This window comes from Dysidea avara, chromosome 6 (assembly GCF_963678975.1).
Source record: "Dysidea avara chromosome 6, odDysAvar1.4, whole genome shotgun sequence".
NCBI classification, from domain to species: Eukaryota; Metazoa; Porifera; class Demospongiae; order Dictyoceratida; family Dysideidae; genus Dysidea; species Dysidea avara.
The window spans coordinates 34,201,638-34,227,741 of NC_089277.1; the positions used below are offsets into that span (position 1 = coordinate 34,201,638).

The 26,104-nt window shown below is 38.6% G+C and overlaps 1 protein-coding gene across 1 annotated transcript in view; it reads left to right on the forward strand.

Annotated features, from left to right (window-relative positions):
- Nucleotides 1-268: 268 nt before the first annotated feature.
- The window catches only part of LOC136257833 (uncharacterized), a 102,652-nt gene continuing 76,816 nt past the window's right edge, over nt 269-26,104 (forward strand). The window contains exons 1-3 of the mRNA XM_066051132.1: nt 269-356; nt 5,826-6,107; nt 17,928-18,005. Of these exons, the coding sequence (XP_065907204.1) occupies nt 311-356; nt 5,826-6,107; nt 17,928-18,005 (406 nt within the window). The 5' untranslated portion in view covers nt 269-310. The remainder of the gene's footprint in view (nt 357-5,825; nt 6,108-17,927; nt 18,006-26,104) is intronic.

A 26,104-nucleotide genomic window follows, 5' to 3' on the forward strand; every position in this document is an offset into this window, starting at 1 on the left:
TGGGCTTCAGCCCCCAAAGCCCCCCCCCCCCCCTGGATCCGCCCCTGATATGGCAGTATGAAGGCAACTAGCTATAGGCTGAGCCGGTCACTCGCAATTTAAATAGTATGAGATGTCAAATGAAGGTGGGGGATCCCCCTAGAATAAACACTGGCTGATGCAACTCAACGCATCACACTATTAAAATATCAGTAAAACTAGTAATGTGTAGTTACTATTATAGTCCGAGTTCAAGGGCTGAATTCTAAGCGCGCAGACAACCAATTATGTGATAATTGATTTGCAGGCGTTTGTGAATTCTTGAACATAGATGGAACAGAAACAGCAGACTTCATCGAAAGATTCTCGGATAGATCGTGAGTTATTGTTATAGTTAATAAAACAAGGTCGCATTATAGCGATATTTATTCATCATCTGCCGTGCACAATTTAGGATGTGGCGCTACTCACATCAGTATTCTAGACTTTATAGCCGGGTCAACAATGCCAACAATTGTAAATTCGTTGTTTCCCATCCTAGTCAGGCAAATACGGGGGGAGTACCATGCGCCAGGCGGGCGGCTATTATTTATATAATCTATTATTGAATATCAAGGATATTAAAGGAAGCCCATTAACTCCAAATTAATTTTTTTCTCGTAAATCCAGGAGAGCTACATTCAAGGTTAGTTGTAATTTGAAAGAGATTAAAACCTCTAGAAGCTTAGATTTGAAGTTTTGCAGTGTTTCCTGAGCAGCAAGAAAGGCATTTATGTATAGCTACTGGGTATTCCATGCTTGTGGTGACACGTGCTAGCTAGTACTGTACTTACTAGCCTGACTCTGTACCATCAACTTCAGCAGTATGAATTTTCCAAATGTTTCACACATTAATAGCAGATTGAGAATAGGACTCATGTTGATGTGCATCTTGAGTTTACCAATGGCTACTTGAAGAGATTCACTGCTAGTATTTGGCTGTATGCCATGCACTAAATAACATCAGAAACTCACGTCAGAGTCCAGTTATTCAATAACCTAGTCCTCATCCCAATGACACGACCACTGAACTCCCTGCCAGTAGTAATATTTAGGTCATGTGACTATCAAATGCAATAATAAATTTGCATGTGGCTCTAAAATTACCATGTGGGCAGGTGACAGGAAACAAGGAATTTATAATTGGTGGCCTTATGCACTTACGACTTGTTTGCTGTTAGAATGCGACTACTGAATTGCACTTTTATTATAATAGCAATGCCGGTTACAGCTGAGCTAAGTAGAACTGGGGATGTACTGCCAGGCCTGATAGTATTTCAGCTGAGAGGACCTACTGTATGGTGGGATAATAGTCTAGTGACGTCCGCTTCTGTAAGGTCAAAGGGTCTGGTATGCAATTACAGATCAATATCATGCCTTACCACCCTTTCCCTACCCAGTTTATTGGAGCAAATATATTTTTAAAAGTTGATTTATTTTTTTTGGAAGTGCTTACTGAACCAAAAGTTTTTTATTTTGTTTTTTGCGGATAACACAAAATAATTGACAGTCATCCATCTACATGAGTATCAAGCAACTAGTTGTATATTGGGGTTGGTATGCCCCCAGTATTTGACATTAGGGCACGTGTCTAGTAGTTACCCTGAGCATTCGACTTTAGGGGATGCGTCTAGTAGTGGCGACTTTAGGACGCGAAAAGTAGGTAGGGTTGAGTTAGGGTCAGGTTCAGCTTTGGTTTCTTCTTCACCTTTAGGTTACGTTCTTACTATAGTACAACTTACTTCTTGAGTCATCACATTTATAAGATAGAAATGTAATGGAAGTTGGTAGGTAGCAGTGGTAGCACAGTGGTTAGTACACTGGTGTACTACAGCACACTGGTGTACTACAGCACACTGGTGTGCTACAGCACACTGGTGTACTACAGCACACTGGTGTACTACAGCACACTGGTGTACTACAGCACACTGGTGTGCTACAGCACACTGGTGTGCTACAGCACACTGGTGTACTACAGCACACTGGTGTACTACAGCACACTGGTGTACTACAGCACACTGGTGTACTACAGCACACTGGTGTACTACAGCACACTGGTGTACTACAGCACACTGGTGTGCTACAGCACACTGGTGTACTACAGCACACTGGTGTACTACAGCACACCAACGGTCCACAGTTTGAGCCCTGGATAAGTTTTGTGTGTGTGTGTTTTTTTTTCATTTTAGTGACTCTTTTTTTTGTCTATGTTTTACTGTTGGTTCAATAGCCAGTACGGCTTATCGAACTGACTTTCAGTTCAATATCCACTTCCTATTTTTTTAAGCCAGGCACATGCAACCGGCTGTGGAAATGTGCCTGGTTTTCTGATACTGTTTTCCAAAAAAATAAACCTGTGTATATGTGTTCATTTCTATACCGTATAGTGAGAAATTTTCGAGCGACGAAACTTTCGCGAAACTGTAAAATCTGATTTTCACATTTTTAAATTCATTTAATTCATGAAAGTCTAGAAAACAGAATACAGCTATTTGTACAGTATAAACCTAAACATTTCATGATTATATTTTCACAGAGCTACATATCATTACTTGCAAAATTCGCAAAAGTTTTGTCCCTCGAAAATTTCCAGCTATTTGGTATCTGTCCACACTTGCAGTTGTAAACTTTTGTCAAAAACAGCCAAAAAAGTGTTCTATAAACCCTGCATCACACAGTATGGTTGTATATTAGGGATACACAAGAAATATTGACCAGAAAACCGGCCTCATACTATCTTCATGGTGCCTTAGCAGTATGAGTAACTAAGCCCTTTATGCAGCCCAAAATTTTTCCAATATGACACTACAAAAATTAATATAAATGTGGACTTTCAGTCTTACTCTGACAGACAACAAGCACCATTTGTATAGTGCAATTCTGAAAGGGGTTTCTGTTGAAACTACCGAAACCCTTGAGTTCTAGGTCCGCCACTATACCCAAATAAGACACTGCACACTGCCTCATGCAGTGTGGTAAAATATCATATCATAAATGAACTCAACCCTACAAAAGATTAGCCTTATCATGTGTGTTGGTAACCTAAACCTGTGGTGCTAAGGTCATCTAACAATACAAGCATATGGAGCAATTAAGAAACATAATTATACAGAGATACAGTACATATACATGTTTAACAACATTTTTTCTATGTATAGTTTGCTACACTATAAAACCTTTTCAAGCTAAAAAATGCGATGTAATGTACTTATAATGCGGTAATGGAATAAATAATTAATTTCCTCAATGGTTTCGTATGACCACTAAAATAGTCTGAGACAGATTCAGACCTTTTACATTAGAGTAAAACTTGGCAGCAGGTGATCAAGTAATATTAAGGCTCTTCCAAACAGGGGGTTTCATGAAACCCCTGGATCCACCACAATAATTCCATGGCTAAAGAGTATCTAATCCAAAGCAGCTAAGCTGTAAAAAAAGAGTGTGGCCCTCAGAAAGGCTATGGTGCAAAAAGATGTGAAATCCAAGGTGGTGGCCAAGAAATGGCTGTGATGGTAGGTTAATGATAAAAATTTTAATAACGACAATTCAGGTGAATTTGGTGCCAAGACCAAGCGGCACAAAATTCACCTGAATTGTCGTTATTAAAATTTTTACCATTAACCTACCATCACAGCCATTTCTTGGCCACCACCTTGAATTTCACATCTTTTTTCACCATAGCCTTTCTGAGGGTCGCACTCTTATTTTTACAGCTTAGCTGTTTTGGAATTAGATTTCACTTCTTTTTGTATTTGTATATCCCAAAGCCGGCCTATGGCTGGCTTTGGGGCTTTTTAACCTATCTTTTTTTCTTTACCACAAGAAGAAGAAAAAGATGAAGCATATTTTAAGTACTTTAATCAATTCAGATTTTATCAGTAAATGTACAATATATATATATATAATACATACAGTTATTACATGTCAATTATTCTCTACGGATAACTTGTTTGCAGCTGGTCTCTCTACTGGGTACCTTGAAATGTAGCCGAACTCTATACAGGGCGATTTGCTTGTAAATGAACTCTCTACAGGATTCTCTCTATAAGGTGACTTCTTCTAGCTGAACTCTCTACAGGGTGATATTTTCGTAGCTGAACTCTCTACAGGGTGATTGATTTTTGTTTTGCAGCAGAACTCTCTACATGATTGTTTCTTTGTACCTGAACTTTCTACAAAGTGACTTGTTCTAGCTGATCTCTCTGCCGGATGATTTGTTTGCAGCTGAACTCTCTACATGGTGGTTTCTTTGTAACTGAACTCTCTACAGGATGACTTGTTTCTAGCTGAACTCTCTACAGGGTGATCTGTTCGTAGCTGAACTCTGTACAAGGTGATTTGTTTGCAGCTGAATTCTTTATAATTATGGTAGTTTCTTTGTAGCTGAACTATCTCTACAAGGTAACTTCTTCTAGCTGATCTCTCTACAAGGTGATTTGTTTGTAGCTGTAATCTCTACAGGGTGATCTGTTTGTAGCTGAACTCTCTACAGGGCGATTTGTTTGCAGCTGAGCTCTCTACATGATGGTTTCTTTGTAGTTGAACTCTCTATAAGATGACTTCTAGCTGATCTCTCTACGGGTGATTTGTTTCAAGATGAACTCTCTACAGGGTGACTTGCCTGTAGCTGAATTGTCTATCAGATTAACTGTTTGTAGCTGAATTCCCCACAGAATAACTTGTAATGCAATATAATTCTATAATGGAGTAAGTTATAAAACGTAGCTGAATGCTTTATAATGGTGACTGTTCTATTAGAGTATCTTGGTCTCGCATTTGCTACATGTAGTTGTGTTTCGAATCATAACTCAGTGGTTTGTAATCCGATTCTTCTGTACTACTGCAAGGACTTTCTATGATGATTATTCCAGCTACATACTGATTTTCAGCTCATTGCTCTAAGCGGCTTGCCTGGTAGATGTGAAAACTAATAGTTTTTTATTCATAAAAATTGATCATATAATTTTGACACAGGTTGGGTTTTGTGTCATATCTCCATGGTCTTTTTCTCGATTCCTTTCAAACCACAAAAAGGCACTCCTACAATGATCACTCCATCTACATATCAATTTTCAACTGATTCCTCCAAGAGACTTACCCTGTAGGCGTGACAGACCTTCGACCTTATTGTACACAAATAATCAGTCATAACTCTGTGATTGTTCATCGGATTCCTACCAAAGTTGGTACGGAGATTTGCCGTAATGAACCCTTTACGTGTGCCAAAATTCAGCCTGATCTGAGCACGCATTTGTGTTTTATGGTGGATTTTGTGAAGTGTGTAAAATGAAGATGAAAAAAATGAAGAAATTGAAATAAAACTTTGTTCGCTTGTATCTCGGAAATGGCTGGAGTGATTTTCTTCAAATTTGGCATGTACACTCCCCTAACTGGCCGGCACATCTGTAGCAAATTTGGTTCCGACCAGATTAGGGATCACAGAGCTACATAGGTGTGAAAATTGCGTTTTCTTTCTTCCTGTTAATATACTCACGGTGTGGCGCGCCGGCTTCTTGGGCCGCACAACACACTACCATGTGTCTTGATGTCATTGTAACAGTGGCATGTTATTGGATATGCACATACACTGCAGCAGGATCACTTTGTTTTTTATGTGACCTCTACAAGCGTATGCATGTGTATATATACAAATAGTAGTATTTAACAGTCATCCTATCATGTTTACGCCCTCACACATTAGAACAACGCTGTTGCAATTAGATTGTAATGCTCCAGTGTGGTTCTAACTGTTAATATAGTTGTGTCGTGTATAACTTGAAATGTCTATACGGCACTTTATTGTTTAGCCAACTCCAGGCCAACAAAGAAGAAGGTCCTTGACTTGGTAGTTCCTCATGTGTCACCAAAATGGTATGAGTTAGGAGTGAAGCTACTGAAAGAAGAACAAGAGTCACAGTTAGATGCCATCCAGTCAAATAGTAATGACAACAAAACATGTTGCAGAGAAATGTTTTGGTATTGGCTACGGAGTAATCCTGATGCTAATTGGTACCAGTTGGTAGAGTGTCTAAATTCACCAGCTGTAGAATTACATGCTTTGGCTGCTGATATAGAAAAGATGTTTGCAGGTAATATGTATATATATGTATCTAATCAAAAACAGCCAAGCTGTAAAAAAAGGTGCGGCCCTCAAAAAGGCCAAGGTGAAAAAAGATGTGAAATCCAAGGTGGCGGCCAAGAAATGGCTGTGATGGTAGGTTAATGGTTACATTTTAATAACGATAATTCAGGTGAATTTGGTGCCAAGACCAAGCGGCACAAAATTCACCTGAATTGTCGTTATTAAAATGTAACCATTAACCTACCATCACAGCCATTTCTTGGCCGCCACCTTGGATTTCACATCTTTTTTTCACCTTGGCCTTTTTGAGGGCCGCACCTTTTTTTACAGCTTGGCTGTTTTTGATTAGATATCACTTCTTTTTGTATTTGTATACTGCAAACCCGGCCTATGGCTGGCTTTGGGGCTTTTTTAACCCATGTGTTTTTTCTTTACCACAGGAAGAAGAAAAGAGCTTAAAGAAGATTTTTAATGATTCAATTGTTTTTGATTTTATTAGTAATTATACAAATTATATACATATATTTATTACATGCCCATTATTCCCCACAGGATATTTATTTGCAGTTGATCTCTCTACTGGGTGACTTGAAATGTAGCTGAACTATATACAGGATGGTTTCTTTGTAGCTGAACTCTCTACAAGGTGACCTCTTCTAGCTGGTTTCTCTACAGGGTGATTTGTTTCTAGCTGAACTCTCTACAGGTGATTTGTTTGCAGCTAAACTCTCTACATGGTGGTTTGTTTGTAGCTGAACTCTCTACATGATGGTTTCTTTGTAACTGAACTCTCTATAAGGTGACTTCGTCTAGCTGAACTCTCTACAGGGTGATTTCTTTTGTAGCTGAACTCTCTACAGGGTGATTTGTTTGCAGCTGAACTCTCTACATGGTGGTTCCTTTGTAGCTGAACTCTCTACAAGGTGACTACATCCAGCTGATCTCTCTACGGGGTGATTTGTTTCTAGCTGAACTCTCTACAGGTGATTTGTTTGCAGCTAAACTCTCTACATGGTGGTTTCTTTGTAGCTGAACTCCCTACATGATGGTTTCTTTGTAGCTGAACTCTCTACAAGGTAACTTCTTCTCTACAGGGTGATTTGTTGTAGTTGAATTCTGGTTTGTTTGAGGCTGAACTCTCTACATGGCGGTTTCTTTGTAGCTGAACTCTCTACAGAGTGATTTGTTTGCAGCTGAACTCTCTACATAATGGTTTCTTTGTAACTGAACACTCTACAAGGTGACTTCTTCTAGCTGATCTTTCTACAGGGTGAATTGTTGTAGCTGAACTATCTACAAGGTAACTTCTTCTAGCTGATCTCTCTACAGGGTGATTTGTTTGTAACTGAACTCTCTGCATGATGGTTTCTTTGTAGCTGAACTCTCTACAAGGTGACTTCTTCTAGCTGATCCCTCTACAGGGGGATTTACTTGTAGCTGAACTCTCTACAAGTGATTTATTTGCAGCTGAACTCTTTATGTGGTGGTTTCAGCTGAACTCTCTACAAGGTGACCTCTTCTAGCTGATCTCTCTACAGGGTGATTTGTTTCTAGCTGAACTCTCTACAGGTGATTTTTTGCAGCTAAACACTCTACATGGTGGTTTCTTTGTAGCTGAACTCTGTACATGATGGTTTCTTTGTAGCTGAACTCTTTACAAGGTGACTTCTTCTAGCTGAACTCTCTATGGGGTAATTTCTTTGTAGCTGAACTCTCTATATAATGGTTTCTTTGTAACTGAACTCTCTACAAGGTAACTTCTTCTAGCTGATCTTTCTACTGGGTGATTTGTTTGCAGCTGAACTCTCTACATGGTGGTTTCTTTGTTGCTGAACTCTCTACAAGGTGAATTCTTCTACCTGATCTCTCTACAGGGTAATTTGTTTGTAACTGAACTCTGTACAAGTGCGTTTTTGTGGGTGATCTCACTGCAGGTTGATTTGTTTGCAGCTGAACTCACTAAAGGGTGATTTTGCTTGTAGCTGAACTCCTTGCATTGTGTCTAGTTTCTAGCTGATCTCTCTACAGGGTGATTTGTTTGTAGCTGATCTCTCTACAAGTTGATTTGTGTGTAGCTGATCTCTCTGCAGGTTGATTAATTTATAGCCGATCTCTCTACAAGGTAATTTGTTTGTAACTGAACTGTCTATAAGGTGATTTATTTGTAGCTGATCTCTCTGCAGGTTGATTTGTTTTAGCTGAAATCTCTACAGGGTGATTTACTTGTAGCTGAACTCCTTACATTGTGTCTAGTTTCTAGCTGATCTCTCTACAGGGTGATTTGTGTGTAGCTGATCTTTCTACAGGTTGATTTGTTTGTAGCCAATCTCTCTACAGGGTAATTTGTTTGTAGCTGAACTCTGTACAAGGTGCTTTTTTGTAGGTGATCTCACTGCAGGTTGATTTGTTTGTAGCTGAACTCACTAAAGGGTGATTTGCTTGTAGCTGAACTCCTTACATTGTGTCTAGTTTCTAGCTGATCTCTCTACAGGGTGATTTGTTTGTAGCTAATCTCTCTACAAGTTGATTTGAGTGTAGCTGATCTCTCTGCAGGTTGATTAATTTGTAGCCGATCTCTCTACAAGGTAATTTGTTTGTAGTTGAACTCTCTATTAGGTGATTCGTTTGCAGCTGAACTCTCTACATGGTGGTTTCTTTGTTGCTGAACTCTCTACAGGGTGTTTTGCTTGTAGCTTACCTCTCCTCAGGGTGATTTGTTTCTAGCTGATCTCTCTACAAGGTGATTTTTTGTAGCTGACCTCTCTTCAGGGTGATTTGTTTCTAGCTGATTGCTCTACAGGTTGATTTGTTTGTAGATGAACTCTCTACAGGGTAATTTGCTTGTAGCTGAACTCCTTACTTTGTGTCTAGTTTGTAGCTGATCTCTCTACAGGGTGATTTGTTTGTAGCTGATCTCTATACAAGTTGATTTGTGTGTAGCTGATCTCTCTGCAGGGTGATTTGTTTGTAGTCGATCTCTCTACAAAATAATTTGTTTGTAGCTGAGCTATCTATATGGTGATTTGTATGTAGCTGATCTCTCTGCAGATTGATTTGTTTTAGCTGAACTCTCTACAGGGTGATGTGTTTTTAGCTTATCTCTCTACAGGTTGATTTGTGTGTAACTGATCTCTCTACAAGCTGATTTGTTTGTAGCTGATCACTCTGCAGGTTGATTTGTTTCTAGATGATCTCTCTACAGGTTGATTTGTTTGTAGCTGAACTCTCTGCAAAGTGTTTTGTTTGTAGTTGATCTCTCTACAAGGTGATTTTTTGTAACTGACCTCTCTTCAGGGTGATTTGTTTCTAGCTGATATCTCTACAGGGTGATTTTTTGTAGCTGACCTCTCTTCAGGGTGATTTGTTTCTAGCTGATCGCTCTACAGGTTGGTTTGTTTGTAGCTGAACTCTCTACAGGGTGATTTGTTTGTAGCTGAACTCCTTACATTGTGTCTAGTTTGTAGCTGATCTCTCTACAGGGTGATTTGTTTGTAGCTGATCTCTCTACAGGGTAATTTGTTTGTAGCTGAACTCTCTATAAGGTGATTTGTTTGTAGCTGATCTCTCTGCAGGTTGATTTGTTTTAGCTGAACTCTCTACAGGGTGATTGCTTGTAGTTGAACTCCTTACATTGTGTCTGGTTTCTAGCTGATGTCTCTACAGGGTGATTTTTTGTAGCTGAACTCTCTACAGGGTGATTTGTTTCTAGCTTATCTCTCTACAGGTAGATTTGTGTTGATTTGTTCATTGCTGATCACTCTAAAGGGTAATTTGTTTGTAGCTGAACTCTCTCCACAGTGACTTGTGTGTAGCTGAATTCTCTAGAGAGTGACTTAATTGTAGCTGAATTCTCTACAGGGTGCATGACTTGTTTATAGCTGAACTTTCTTCAGTGTGACTTGTAATGTTCTGAATCTCTATAGTGATATATTTGCTTAACTCTCCACATGGTGACTGTCTTCTTGCTGAACTGTCTATAAGATTAACTGTTTGCAGCTGAAATCCCTACAGAATAACTTGTGATGTAATAAAATTCTATAATGGAGTAAATAAATTAGCCAAATGCTCTATTAGGGTGACTGTTCTATTAGAGTATCTCGATCTCGCATTTGCTACACGGAGTTGGCTTTCGAATCATAACTCAGTGGTTTGTAATCCGATTCTTCTGTACTACTGCAAGTACTTTCTATGAAGATTATTCCAGCTATACACCGATTTTCAGCTCATTGCTCTAAGCGGTTTGCCTAGTAGGCGTGAAAACTAATACTTTTTTATTCCTAAAAATCGATCGCGTAATTGTGACACAGGTTGGATTTTGTGTCATATCTCCGTGGTCTTTATCTCGATTCCTTTTAAACCACCAAAAGGCACTCCTACGATGGTTACTCCATCTACATAGCAATTTTCAACTCATTCCATGAAGCGGTTTACCCTGTAGGCGTGACAACAAATCGATCTTGTTTTACGCGAATAATCGGTCATAACTCCTGAACCATTCATCGGATTTGTACCAAAGTTGATGCTAGGATTCGCCTTTGGACTCCCTTTCTGTGTGCCAAATTTCAAGGCGATCGGAGTACGCGTTTGCTTGTTATAGCAATTTTTGCAAGTGTGCAAAAAGGCGAAGAAGAAAAAAACGAAGAAAAAAAAACGACACTTTGGCCACTCGTATCTCGGAAATGGCTTGAGTGATTTCCTTCAAATTTGGAATGTAGACTCCCCCAGCTGGCGGGCAATCCTGCAGTAAATTTGGTTCCAATCGGATGAGGTATCACCGAGATACAAATGTGTGAAAATGACGTTTTCTTTCTTCCTGTCAATATACTCACGGTGTGGCACGCCGGCTTCTTGGGCCGCACGACACACTATCGTGTGTCTTGATGTGCATGTGTTTAATTTATCTTGTCATATATGTTGATGTCTCCTTATATTGTTGATTCCCAATGCAAGCAGATTTTAAACATAAACAAACTAGGGTGTTACAATAAAGTCCATGTGACAACAAGTTGATTTTGCATTACTTAAAATCAAGCTACTAGTTTGTACTATGTAATTGTTAGTTATAGTAGAAGATCTGATTTTCTAGCTAACTCTTGATTGAGCATGCAGTTAACTGTGTAAACATTAATTGCATGTTTAAGTTGGGCAATGAATTGTGTACTTTGACTTCTAGTAAACACAATAAAACAGATAATAATAGCTAGCCTTCATGGGTATTACTCAGTAAATAGCAGGGGCAGATACAGGGGGGGTCAAAGGGGGCTCATGACCCCCTCCTCCAAAAATTTTTAGTATACCAAGATCGAGGTACTCTAATAGAGCAGTCTCTCTAATAAAGCAGTCACAGAACTAGAACAGTGTGTAGTGAGCTATTTAAGGATTTTTATGTACTTTATCAGCTATAAATGCATGGTTGGTGAGGTGGGCATCTATTGTCAGCTGGCTGTGACCTTTTTTTTTTTTGGTCTCACCTTATCAAACCAAAGACAATGTAGTGCCTCAGTTCATTTTTGACCCCCCCTGTCCATAAGTCTGGATCCGCCCCTGGTAAATAGGTATAATGGAGTGCACTTTAGGCTTGAAAGTTTTTGCTTACATGGTGTGTATGGACATGCATCAAGATATGCATGTACAGACTCATGAATTTTCTAGACATGAAACTACCAGCAGCCAATGTTTGGATAGCTGTGGGAATTACTTGGGAACAAACTGAATGTCATAGTGGGGTATTATCTGTCTTTGTGGAGTAGCTGCTACTTTGTGGTTCTAATATTCAATTTAGGTATCTACTACATTGTCCCTACTTTGTATTTTGGTTGCATTACTGTACTAGTTGTTATTACATTGTAGACTGCACATACATAGTAGGCTTAGTAGATGCATTTAACCAAACACTAGTGGCAGCAGATCTAGGATTTTTTTTTAGAAGGGGATTTCTGGGAGGTGTATTATATTTCTCAATAAAGCCATTGCATTAGTATAGCATTAGTATAGCTATGTAGTTACACTACTGTGCTACCATTTAGACATTATTACTTGCTCTTGCTCTCTTATCAAAGAAAGATAATGGTTTTCCTTGCTTTAAGAGTCTCTTCTGAGGTCTCTTGTCTTTCATTTCCTCATTAATTTTTGGGACGCATGTAGAAATAAGTGCGGAAAAAAATAATTATTGAGTGAGCAGATGAGCTGCTGTGCATTTGATCTAATTGGATGAAAGGAAGACATTCTCTAAGTTATATATTGATGTTACTGTTACGAAAAAGTGCTATGTATTTACAACAGAAGAATGGCTTAATCAGCCAGCATCACTTTTGAAAAGTGAAACTGATTCTGAAAGAGGTTTTCTATTGAAAATACCGAAACCCTTCTGGATATGCCACTGAACACTTACAGACTAAGTAATTATCTAAACAAAATGTTCCTAGAGTTTGCACCAATGTACAGTATAGTGTTGTTTCCGTGTAGAAAATTAACTTTAGTTTTAATTTTGATTATTTACTGTAATAAAAACTTTTATTTTGGTGAACTTATATATGGTATTAGTTTACCATGCATATAAACAATTGCAGTTCAGTTTTAGTGGCATTTATTTTTATAATTGGTATTGTTTAACCTAGAACTTGTATCCCTGAATACGTACATTGTTAAATCATTACCGTGAGTGCAGTATGGAATAAATTATGTGCGAGTGTTCTCAAGTGACTAATATATGTAGTAGCCGAGTGCTATATTAGGGTTGATATCATGGTCCCAGTGCTATTTTTCACACCAGAAACATGTAGCAGTGCTAAGTAACAGCAAGTACATGCTTAGCTGTTCTTATGTAGTAGCAGTGTTGTTTTAGTTTTAGTAAGCCATTTTTTGTTCACTATAACTACAACTATAACTAAAAATTACTTGGGGACATCTATACACTAAACCCAAAAGCTCAAATTAACTAAAACTATAAGTAAAAGCTTTTCAAGGCCTCTTGGTTGAGTATTTGGTTTTTGTTACTAACCCACAATTCCTAGATAGATAGGAGCCAGCAAATGTGATAATAATTATTCATGGGGTATTGTAGAAGCCATTTCTATGTGGTTCGGCATTTGTGGTGATGTCAGAGATACTGGAATTATTGTGTTCCATTTTATGTGGATAGAAGTCATCTTGTAGTGTTGATAAATGCCAGCTGTGTGTTGTCTGCCTGAAAACATTGGATTTATAGTGTTCCAGGTTGATTCACCCACTTGTGTTTACATCATGGCATTGAGCTATGTATATGATGCATCATTTATTAAATGGTTTCATAAACATTGCAAGTATCTGGTGAAAGGAATGTGATGCTTTGTTGACTTGATTACTGCTTTAAGGGTTCTACCATAATTGGAAATCAGCTGTGGCTAGCAGATTATTAGCTTATTCAGCTTCAGCAGCTGCAGTACCACTATAGGACTGATGCTATAGGCTTTGACATGTATAGTTTTCTTTATGGTTCGTAGTGATTACAATAAAACTCCTAAGTAAGTAAACAGTGAGGATTAAAGCCCTATAGCCACATGTGTGATTAGCAGCTTGTGATATATGTGCAAATTCATAGCATTAGATTTCCAAGCATTACTTCTGATGTGGATTAGGCACACACGTAACTTAGTGGGTATTAGTTAACTATCTGTAAATAAGACAAAAATATATCAGATATAATCGTAGCCTAAAAGATGCTAATTGGTACAACTCTTAGACTAGCTTGAAGTATGCTGTATTGGGATCAACAGCACAGTTGTGCACATCTGCAGCTTTGAAGGGTGCACAATATGAAATAGAAGCACATTTCACATTCGTCTAACCCATGTAATCAAGACACATGGTAGTGTGTTGTGCAGCCAAGAAAGCCAGCGACCACACTGTGAGTATATTTACAGGAAGAAAGGAAACAGCTTTTTCATGCATACATAGCTCAATGGCCCCTTCTCCAAAGTACACCATGTTTGCATTATAGCTGTCCTCCAGGTAGGGTACGCCACACAGCAAATTTGATTAAATTCGCAACAGCCATTTGTGAGATTTGGGCACTCAAAATTTCATTTTAATTTCTTTGTTTTTTCTTCTTATGCCGTACGGAGGCTATGGAGGTTTTGATTTCTTTTCACTCACTTTGCAAAGATTGCTATAAAATGCAAATGTGTAACTCGATTGTCTCGATCTTTGGCACAAATGAAGAGTGTGTAACAGTGGATTCTTGTACCAAGTTTGTTGTGAATCTCAGTAATATTCCAGGAGTTATGAGGATTTATTCACGTAAAAAATATCAAACTGTTGTCACGGTTACAGGGTAAACCAAGTATAGAAATAACTTGAAAATTGGTGTGTAGATAGACTGATCATCGTAGCAGTGCCTTTTGATAGTTTGAATAGCAATAGAGTTACAGCGACAAAGTTATAAAGCAAAAACTAAGCAAATGTAAAATTGCAGGATTGAGATTCTCTAATAGAGCAGTCATGACAGGGTATAAAAGGCGTGCAAAAAATGTCAAAAAACTTACCAGAGTTTGAACCAGGGACCTCCGTACCTAACACCTGCATTCTTAACCACTGAACCATTGCTACCTTGGCTGATTACCTCACTTAATTTCTGCTTTACAAATGAAATTTCTAGTTGAAATCTGCTAATAATCAAACGTTTGTAATTTCATAGATCTATCTACCAATGTAGAAGTACAAGATTGGTCTAGAACATTCTATGTATGTTCTATCAGAAGTCCTCAAAAAATGTGCACTCTATTAGAGTATTACAATAATATTATCAAATATTTAAGTAAATTATACAATGAAATACATTTATAAGTCTGTCTTCAATAATCATTATCGTATCTACATAGAAAAGAAGAAATGTGGGTAAAAGCAAACCTCAAAGTCAGCCATAGGCTGGTTTTGGGGCCTTATAAGGTGCAAAAAGGAGTGAAATTCACATGAAAACAGCCAAGCTATGAAAAAATGGTATGGCCTTAAAAAGTGTGGGTGAAAAAGTTGTGAAATCAAAGGTGGTGGCCAAGAAATGGCTGCAATGATGTTAATGCTAAAAAATTTAATAATGGTTGTGTGCATTGTTAAAATTCATTAGCATTAACATTGGCTGCCACCTTTGATTTCACAACTTTTTCACCCAGGCTTTTTAAGGCCACACCATTTGTTCACAGCTTGGCTGCTTTTGTGTGGATGTACAATTACTGGTCGATAATTGGTCATTTATGCTACCAGCAGTGCCTTTTAGTCTATAAAGTAAGCTAGATATGTATATGTGACCGTCTCAGCAAAAACCCAACTTGTTCGCACAAGCATGCACATTAAGAAAATCGAAATTTAAAAATAATTCGTAAAATTACACATGCTACAAAAAAACTACGCAAGTTTGTATCAGGCCAGTACTCAAAGAAGGAAGACTCCAAGTAAGTAAAACTGTATACCATCTTATTCGCCTGTTCATGTAGAGTTAGAAACTCTTTGTTTTGTTTCTCTAGCTCCAACGGTATGCGTGTCACGTGTGTTTGTTTATGATGCGGTAAATGTAAACAAGATTGTCATCGCTTCTTCTACCAAACCGCCTTCATATCCATATGCGCAAGTATCTACAAGGCTAATACTATACCTTGGCTGATGTGCTGATCCATGGTGAACGTTTTAAGCCAAATTACAATGTTGTAGACTAATCCAAACGGAAGTTATGGCTGCGAATGTAAGCGCCTGTAGTTTATTTTCAGTATAGTCGTTGTACAAATCGATTACGTTGCTCTTTCTACTGTCTATCGCTATAATTCCAAAACTACACATCACAGAAGGCTGAAACTTTGGTGGTCCATTCCTTGGACACTGCTGATATTGCTGAGTGAGTAAAAAAAAAAATTTTATTGTGCGAACAAGTCGGGTTTTTGCTGAGACGGTCACATATTGTATTCTCCAACAAAGTTGAGTATGGACCATGTTCCATACCTTCAAATGTAATTCAATGCAAGAATGGCCTATCTAGCACCCAGTTTGGACTGTTAGAATCATCCTCATCCAGTGATTTTTTTCAACTGATTGCCGTATTATAACTTTTATACAGCAAGCAATAATGTAGCAGTATGTAAATTACATACGTATTGTCATCCACCGTACCAGTACACCATCAATACAAATGGTCATATGATTTATCAACCAGTGCCTTAGTTCTAATACTCGTAAAACTCTGCCACTATGACACATACCCATGCAATACATTTGGTTATGCAGTGCCACAAAGAGGGCAATCTTGTATACACAGCAGAAGTTAATGTGCATTATAACTTTACATGGTAAGTTTATCAATACAAGATATACAAACTTTCTGTTGTCCATTGCTGTAAAGCACCTTTTCCTCTATTCTGTACCCATCTACCACATTTACAATTGTTACCTTTTATCAACTGAAGTTTGCATATTTCATCAGCTGATCAAAACACATGCATTGTACACTATGTTGCAGTGAACAGGTGCAGTGTACATGCATCACACTATTTCACAATATATATCACTGGAAATGGCTCCAGGATATAACAGCAATGGATGTGGCAGATTCAGTAGCAGTGGCAGCTGTGCTGGTAGCTTCAGTGGTAAGTCCAAAAACAATTGGTTTGCATGGTATGCAGTCTGCTACATATATCGGTTTTCCAGGTTTTGGTACACTATTGGATCTACTGGAGTCCCAGTTGATATATATTTGCCCTGGTGAGTTAATTAAGTTCTTTTTCTGAGAACTAACTACTGATAATAGTCTTGTCATAGGAAGCATCCAAGAACATCGCTGTATTGTCACTTTGCCTTCTCTCGCCTACTGTAGATCTCCGCCAAACCTGAAACATACCTTGGAGTCTTTCCACAGCCCAGAGTAAAGGAAACTGCAAATGTCATTATTTCATTGCAATAAGATCCTTTAATGGACTGCAATTTGTCTTATACCTTTTAGCTTTAATCAACACTGCATCTTGCACTACACATATGTACGTACGTACATTCTGAACCATTTTATTCACTCGTTCACTACTTCCTCCTAAGCTGGATAACATCAGGATAGAGGTATTGGCTTGGTATCTTCATTCTGCAGTTTTGTCCCATAGCAAGGTGGTGTTGTAACATCCTAGAAAAATACAGTGAGTGTTAATCTATGAGATAAACATTATTCATTTTACCTACAGTGTATACCTATGATAAATTAGCCTCTGGCATAGGTGAAAATCAGTAAAGAAGGCAGCAGGAGGCTTCAAAATAAGACTTAAGTACCCAAAAATATACAAAATTGTTATTGGTCGATAATACAGAAGGTACCTGTCAGTAATCAGTCACTTGCACTAGTGCTCAATTGAAACAATTGTTTAGTACACATATATCGAGGAACTGTAATAACCATAAATGCTAAACTTTGTTAAAGTTTTGATTAATTTGCGTAAATATTTAGTTTTTGATTTTTGTTAGAATTTAATGCATTCTACATAGTTGTAGTCACATTAGTAAACAATTCATACTTGTATGCGCACAAGTACATAAATTCAGAGCTAAATATGGGGTGGATTTGTCAACTCATAGTAACTGAAGTGCACATGTTTCCTCTTCTTAGTGCTATAAATCCAACTGAAACTTTGGTATATATTCCATTGCATCAACACAGCTGTGTTGTTGATTATTCTAAGGCAGTGAAAAGAAATTCATAAATGGTGCTAACTATGTAGGATTTTGCTGAGAAGGTTACATACAGTATTTCAGACATACTGAATGTGTACACATAACTTATTACCACAAGTGTATGTACTTAATGTGTTTGTATCTGTGTTGACAGCACCAATCCAGTCAACAGCACAGCCCATCATTGGCATGGATAATCAAATCAGGATAAGCGAGGAAACATCTTCAAATGGTATGTATGTTAATAAGATATTGGACTATAGCCTCACTAAACAATGCAGAGCTGTGCAACAATCCTATAATATTGTAGTTTGTGTGACGTTTGCTAGTACATGGCATGAATCTGTCTGCAATTTTACACTTACATACCATTTTACAGTACATGTCCGCTTAAAAGTATACATGGGTAGCACTTTTAATTACAAGTACACAGAATTTTCAACTAGAATAGGGACCATAGCACATCGATAAAAGTAATGAAACAAGCTGGAGTAGTGCACGATATTAATTCACAGTAAAACAATAAGAAGTGTATATTATATATCCCTACTGTGCTCAAGATACCATAATAAAAATGCAAAGTAGGGATATAACACTTCTTATTGTTTTACTGTGATTTAATATCGTGCACTACTCCAGCTTGTTTCAGTACTTTTTATTGATGTGCTATGGTCCCTACTCCAGTTGAAAAATCCAATTCTTTGTGTACTTGCTAGTTAACTTTTTTGTGTAAATAATTATTATGACTGGTGAACTGCATCTGAAATGGCGCCGTGCATCCCAGCTATATCAATTATTGTCTAAAAGGTGAAGTATTCATTACGTTTTGTTGTCAGCTATGTTCCACCCATTGCACAGCATTACGAATCAAGAACTGTTCGAAAAATACCACTGCAATCCACGCATACTGAAAAAAATGGTGCTGCATGCCCCAGTTATAAGTGAAGTATCCATTACACTTCGTTATCAGGTATGTTCAACCTGTTACACAGCAGTATGAATCAAGAACTGTTTGAAAAACACCTCTGCAATCAAAATAGCCAGTCTGAAAAATATGGCTGATTTCTATTTCGAAGGGGAGTCATCACGTGTTACCACCAAATTGACACTTTTCACTGTCAGCAAAGATGAATTGGACACAAAGGAGAACACTTCATGAAGAGTACATTGTACGTACTGCAGTATGCCAAAAGGCACCTCTCGGGCTGAAGCGATGTCGAACAGAGAAAAAATCAAACCCATAGCCTTAGCCGTTTTTGAGTTACACTTCTCTGAAGGCATCAGTCAGTCAGTTACTTACACAGTCAGTCAGTAGAAAATGCTGTTAAATATATGTATTTTTTAAATTTCGTAGCAACTTGTTGAAAACATTTTGGGTCAATCTGAAAACTTGTTTGGGCTTAGTTTTACCTAACCAATACTGCCTCATCGTTGTCTGGGAAAATTAGGCTGGTTTTTGGGTGATGTTATTTTGTGGGCCACGCCTACTCATTTGTGGTCCCTACTATAGTACGTACTGTATGATTCTTATTTGACACGATGCACAGTTAAAATCAGACATATTAAATACCTTGCCATACCCATGTTACTAAAACTATACTCCCAAAAGGTTGTGAATACTACCTTGTAGCCCATTACAAACTAAGGAACACCAAAATATAGCTTGCTGCTGACAAGTGCCACAGTAATCATAAGGTAGCTTATCTACCATTTGACACATAGATTGGTACCAGAGTCTAACTCTGTGAGGTTAAGCCCTGGACTCAGCTGCTGATTTTCCTTGATATTAATAACAAGCCTAAGCCAATGTCTGCATAGCACCAGATCAGGTGGAAAAGGGTTGAGAGATGAATGTGATCCATCCTATTTGCAATTTGTATTTTTTTGTTGTTGCTATAAATGGGCTCTGACTATCTAGTCCATAGGCATGTGAACCTGTCCTTAGGATGAAGGGGTGGGAGTGGGCAGGGGCAGTTAAATGCTCCTGTAGCACCTTCGTGAAGTTGTGCAGAGTATGTATTTTATAGTACTGGACATGGTTACTTCAGTTATTTACATCATATCCTCCTTTGCCAAATCTGTCCATTCAATTATAGCTACCTCCATTAATTTAACATTAAACTCTGTTTAATGGTAGTGGTATGTATAGTATGAGTATAACATTGTGGAGGTATGTCCTGGACTCAGCTGCTTAATATTATCCACACAAAATCAGCCAAGCTGTGAAAAAATGGTGTGGCCTTAAAAATCCTGAGTGAAAAAGTTGTGAAATCAAAAGTGGTGGCCAAGAAATGGCTACAATGATGTTAATGCTACCAAATTTTAACAATGCACATAGCCATTATTGAAATGCTTAGCGTTAACATCATTGCAGCCATTTCTTGGCCACTATAAATTTTTTCACCTAGTTTTTTTAAGGCCACACCTTTTTTCACAGCTTGCTGTTTTTGTGTTGATTTCATTTCTTTTTGCACTTTATAAGGCCCCAAAACCAGCCTATGGCTGACTTTGAGGTTTGTTTTGACTCACATGTCTTCTTTTCTATACAGACACAATGAAGATTATTGATTATTGAAGACAGACTTATAAATGTATTGGATTCCATGATTTAATTCAATATTTGATAATAGTATTGTAATACTCTAATAGAGTGCACATTTTTTGAGGGCTTCTAATAGAACATACATAGAATGTTCTAGAACAATCTAGTATTTCTATTGGTAGATCTATGAAATTACAAATGTTTGATTATAAGCAGATTTAAACTAGAAATTTCATTTGTAAAGCAGAAATTAAGTGACGTGATCAGCCAAGGTAGCAGTGGCTCAGTGGTTAAGGATGCAGGTGTCAGGTATGGTGGTCCCTGGTTCAAACTCTGGTAGGGTTTTTCCAACATTTTTTGTATACCTATTTTACCCAAGAGTATCTTAATCCTGCAATTTTACACTTGTTTGGTTTTTGCTTTATAACTTTGTCGCTGTAGCTCTATTGCTCTTCAAACTATCATAAGGTAGTGCTACAATTATCAGCCTATCTGCACACCAATTTTCAAGCTATTCCTATACTCGGATTACCCTGTAGCTGTGATAGAAGTTAGATATTTTTTACGTGAATAAATGCTCATAACTCCTTGGATATTTCTCAGATTCACAGCAAACTTGGTACCATTACATGTTCTTCATTTGTGCCAATGATCAAAGCAATCAACTTATACTTTTACATTTTATAGCAATTTTTGTAAAGTGTGCGAAAATAAACCAAAGTCCCCGTACGGCAAAAGAAGAAAAAAATGAAGAAATTAAACAAAACTTTGAGCACCCATATCATACAAATGGCTATTGCTAATTTAATCAAATTTACTATGTGGCGTACCTACCTGGTAGACAGCTATAATACAAAAATGGTGTGCTTTGGAGAAGAAGCCATAGAGCTATACATGTGTGAAAAAGCTATTTTCTTTCTTCCTGTCAATATACTCATGCTGGCTTTCTTGGCCACACGACACACTACTGTGTGTCTTGATAACAAGCCTAAGCCAATATGTACAGAGAACCTGCATCACATGATTTTGTATCATGTGATCAACTACCTGGGATAATAATTTTCATTGGACATGTTGTCTGGCAGATTATTTGGAGCCCTTGGGGTCTAACCATCCAGAGGAACTAGTTCCTTCCCAGACACCCTTATTCTTCACTTCTTTCATCAATAAATTGATAATACAGCTGTATTAGTATACATACACAAGAAAGATATCCATAGTAGATCATACAATAGTACATTCAGTCATGAGCTTATGTCTTGGTACATGTTGGTACAGTCAAAAGAGTACCATTAAAAGTTTGCTAGATTTCTGGAAAACCTTGTAGCATAAAAATATACTGAAGAAAGGCTTTATTGTTCCAGCACTCAAGTTTGCGGATGATGGAGTTTTCTATGCCACATTCAGCTGCAGTAGTTGCAATGTCAATCCTGAAGTTGTGCCCTCAAATTCCATGTGATACATAGCCCACATGCTAGGAACACTTACCAGAGTTTTTGTGTGTAAATTTTGGTTTAGTTTGACCTTGGTCCAATGTGTATTTTAAAATGACCCTGGGTATGATCCTCAGGTTGCCATGTATGAAGGATGGCAGTGACTTGGCACAGCAATCCATCAGTTCTTCCTATAAACACTTTAACATGTTTCCCAATTTGATCAGTCTTTGATCTCTGCAGTGTCACCTGCAACATTTTTGGGGGATATAGGATGATCATTTGTTACATCACTCCAGCTTAGGTGAGCAGTAGCATCATATGCAGTAGAGGATAGTATCCAGAACAGAAGAAGCGCACGGTTGCTACTGCTCACAGCCACCACCCTGGTGTCTGGATTAGTAGATGATTGTGGGGGCCAATGACTCTGTTATATGCTGGGAAAATGTCTGCTGAAAGTCTGTTTGTATCAGACAAAGATGAGGCAGTGAAGAGAAGGCTCTTGGTTTGGGCAGACTTAGGGTGATTTTTGTACAGCTGTATGTCTGATACGTACCTGCTTTTACGGTTTTAACTATTTGTGGGGGTTCTGACAAGCTAGGTAAGACACAAAATAGAAGATTGTTTCTGAGACAGGAAAAGGGGTAAAAATTCCATTTGTAGTGCAGAATGTGTTAATTAATTCTTCATAGTACAGTAGATTTGTTTGTGAGTGGAATCTGCTAACCCCTTTGGTCAAAAGTACTGAACTGCTGCATCCAGGTGGGAGATATCAAGTCAAGGTCTATGTGAAACAGCCATTGTAGCAAAGAGAGTGGAACATGTTGTGGATGAGGGACAGCTGATTACATTTCAGATAAGAATGCATGCAAACGACTGTGGGACAAATGATCTTCCAGGGTATTGTGAATACCTGGAATAAGCACTGCTTTTATTCTATGAAGAAACAGACAGCAGAGCATCTGCATCATGTAATCATCTGCCATGTACGTGTGTACCTACTGTTTAGAATGGCTGCTATGCATTGTTGCAGTGTGCTGCAATTGTTACCTCTTTTCTTTGCTTTCTCCAGGCAAGTGTCCCTATCAGGATGAGGATCAGTTTCTCTACAGTAATCTTCGTGGAATAGCTGTCCTGCTTCCATTGTAGCTGGACACATTTAATCATAGTGCCAAGCCCAACACTGCATGACCCTGAAGCATCAGAAATCATCCTCAGCCTTGTTGAATAATGAGAGCCGAGCCATTGCAGCTGTGAGCAAATGTTTTCCACCAGAGTGGAAGTACCTGTTAAGCCTTATGTACATAGGAAATTTAGTTCTATGAGAAACACAAAGATATTGCATGTCGTAGGAAGGATCGGCTTGGGTGTATGACTTTACAGGCATGTTCAACCACTCCAACCAGAGATTCGACATGTTTACGGCAGCAGTCTGTCTTGCTCTCCCATTCCTGGAGGCTGGAACACAACTGTGGGAGGCTATTGGTGTTCTCAGAGAGCTTCATTTATGGTGTTGATAACAGTTCACTATTGCTATCCTGTTTTCTGGAGCTAGTGGGACACTGAGTTCGCCACACACCTATTTAAAATCTTTATAGATAACCTCTCTGTTTACTGTAAATCATCCAGGTAGTGGTAGATATAGATAGTATACCCCTTCCTTTGTTTCACACTACTCCAAGGCATTGGCTATTGCATCAGATACCTTGAGGGATGATTGCAGGACAAAGGTGTTACATAAATGTGGTCTTGCCACTTTACCTCAAGATAGTGGTGATCTGCCTGCCAGATGAGAACTAGACGATACATTAATTTTTACATTTATCGTAGCTAGTAAGAGTAATGGCATCTCTGGCTACTTGTCCACCATAATATGAGAGAGGGAGAAGATTTTGTTACTAATTGCATCATTCTCACTTTCCTTTTTAGAGAAGGAAATGTCTGTTGTTGTGACCCTCCATTTGCCTGGCTGATGTTTCTTTGGTATGCATGACTCCTATCAAGGGCGTAGCCAGACTTTTGGTGATGCCAGGGCCTAGCTGTAAGCTAGACCAAAAGAAAGTCAAGTGGAATGTTCTTGGGGGGAAGTCCTGGGTGCTTCTCCTTAGACCACGTCTGAACGAAAATGATGCATTCACAAAATGTGCCCTTAGGCAGTAACATTAAAAGGTGCTGTTCGTGCATCTAACTAGCTAAAACCTACACACTGCTGTTTATGCAACTTATAGAAACTATAAACCTATTGTAGCTAATACTAACTTAATCTTCACTTCCAGACCGTGACAGCCAACTTCAAATTTTCTAGCACATGGGAATCCTCCACACTCCGAGTCGCTTAATTGTCAATACAGTGGAACCTGTCTATAATGGTCACCTTGGGACCAGATATATCTGGCCTTTATATACAGGTGGCTGTTATAGAGAAAACCTGCATAAGGTGGTCTGCAGCATTTTAGTGGTTATGACCATTATAAATGAGTAATTATTATTAAGAGGCTCGCGCCAACTGCAATAAAGTAATAATTTTGGGTAGTCTTTATACAGAAAGGGAAAGGTGAGCTTGTTATGAATGTTGGTTATAGCTATTGAATACGTTTAAGCAATGAAGCCTGATAGTTTATATAGCATTCATTGAAAGGCAGGAAGCTTGATAATTGCACATTAATTGAAACGGTGCCGTGGTGTCAGACCATTGGCTCAACAAGCCACCATAAAAGGAAGCGACCGCTATATGAAGGATAAAGTTATGCATACAATGATTCATAGGCGAATTCTTGGTTGGCCGTTATACGCGTTAGACAGGTGACCGTTAGACAGGTGACCGCTTAATGCAAACCACCATGCATACATTTGTATGGGAAAATATTTGGGACCTCGTGACCATGGCGGTTATGCAAAGGTGACCGCTTAATCCAGGTGACCGTAACACAGGTTCCACTGTACTTCCTTCCAGGTATACATTGTTCTCGGTTGGCCCTCCTGTTGATGGTCAGTAACTTTAGACTTGGCTTGTACTCCAATGTATATGAGACATCACGTGCCCGCAACACGTGACAAATAAACGAATCATTCATCAGATAAATATATACATCATCTATTCACAGTCTGTGCTCACCTGACACATGTATAACACGACCACTCAAGTTTATTGCAGCTGCTGCCTTGTAATATCTGCATCAACCAATCAACACTCTTTTGCCATTTCCACCATGCATCACATGCGCTACTGATCATGTGATGCAATAGATTTCAATGATTTGTTCAGCATTAATGCAATGTGACCCTCAAGAGTAGTACAGAGAAACGCTAGTGTGCAAGTAGCTACCGGACAGCTCCAGGGCTGTATAAGGTTTGATGTGATTTTTAGGTTTAAAAGACTCTGCCTCTGAAAGGGGGGTTCGTCCGACCAGATCCCCCCTCCTGGCTACGCCCTTGATCTTCTCCCCTCCACCAACTTCACCTCCTTATTTATAACTACATACATAGCTTGCTACACTGCTTCTCTGAATACTGAGACTGATTTATCTCGATCTGACTGCTCTATTAGAGTATCTCGAATTACTGACCAGGCCTGGGTGGCCCAGGTTCTGGCTACGCCCCTGACTCCTATTCTTTTAGCTGATGAAATATCACTTTTACACACTGAAAAGGAGGCAAGGGAAATTACAGCCATGTTCTATTCCCTGCATGATGTATTTTGCAAAGACCTTGTCTTGGTGGTGCCCTACTGCGCTACAATGATTGGATCAACATTAGGTGGCTGTCTGTGTCCCGGGTAGGGATCCAGCACTATCAAATCTTGTTGTACTGTATTGGTAGATCAACACCTGTTGGGAATATACAAGCACTTACATGCAATCATGCATCACAACTTTATTCAATATGATTAATAGCAAATTAAAGCATATGTGCATGGCAGCACAAACTGGTTTAGAACCACACCCCTTAAAGAGGTAGGTCACCATATGTATCATTAGGGAGGTGGACATGCAAAAATCCAATTAAGTCTACTGAAATCATGCATCAAGGAAAATCATACATTGAGTCTTACGTAAGTGTCACATATTTTCCACATCCTTTGCTTCAGCATCTAGAGGTGTACATGGTTTAGGACGTTTGTCATGGTGAGAATCTGTTGGACACCTTAACTGAGGATGAGCACTCCAGCGTACCACACACTTGTGGGCAAAATTGTATAGGGTGAAGTAGCACTTGTCATGTGATTATAAAGCTCACAAATGAGTGTCCTCTGATTATCATCTACCTTATCTGAGGCAACACTACTAGTAGGTTTGACCCTGCAGAAGGGGCAGTGCTCTGAGGAGACATGTTCCAGCATGCAGTTATTGTACCATG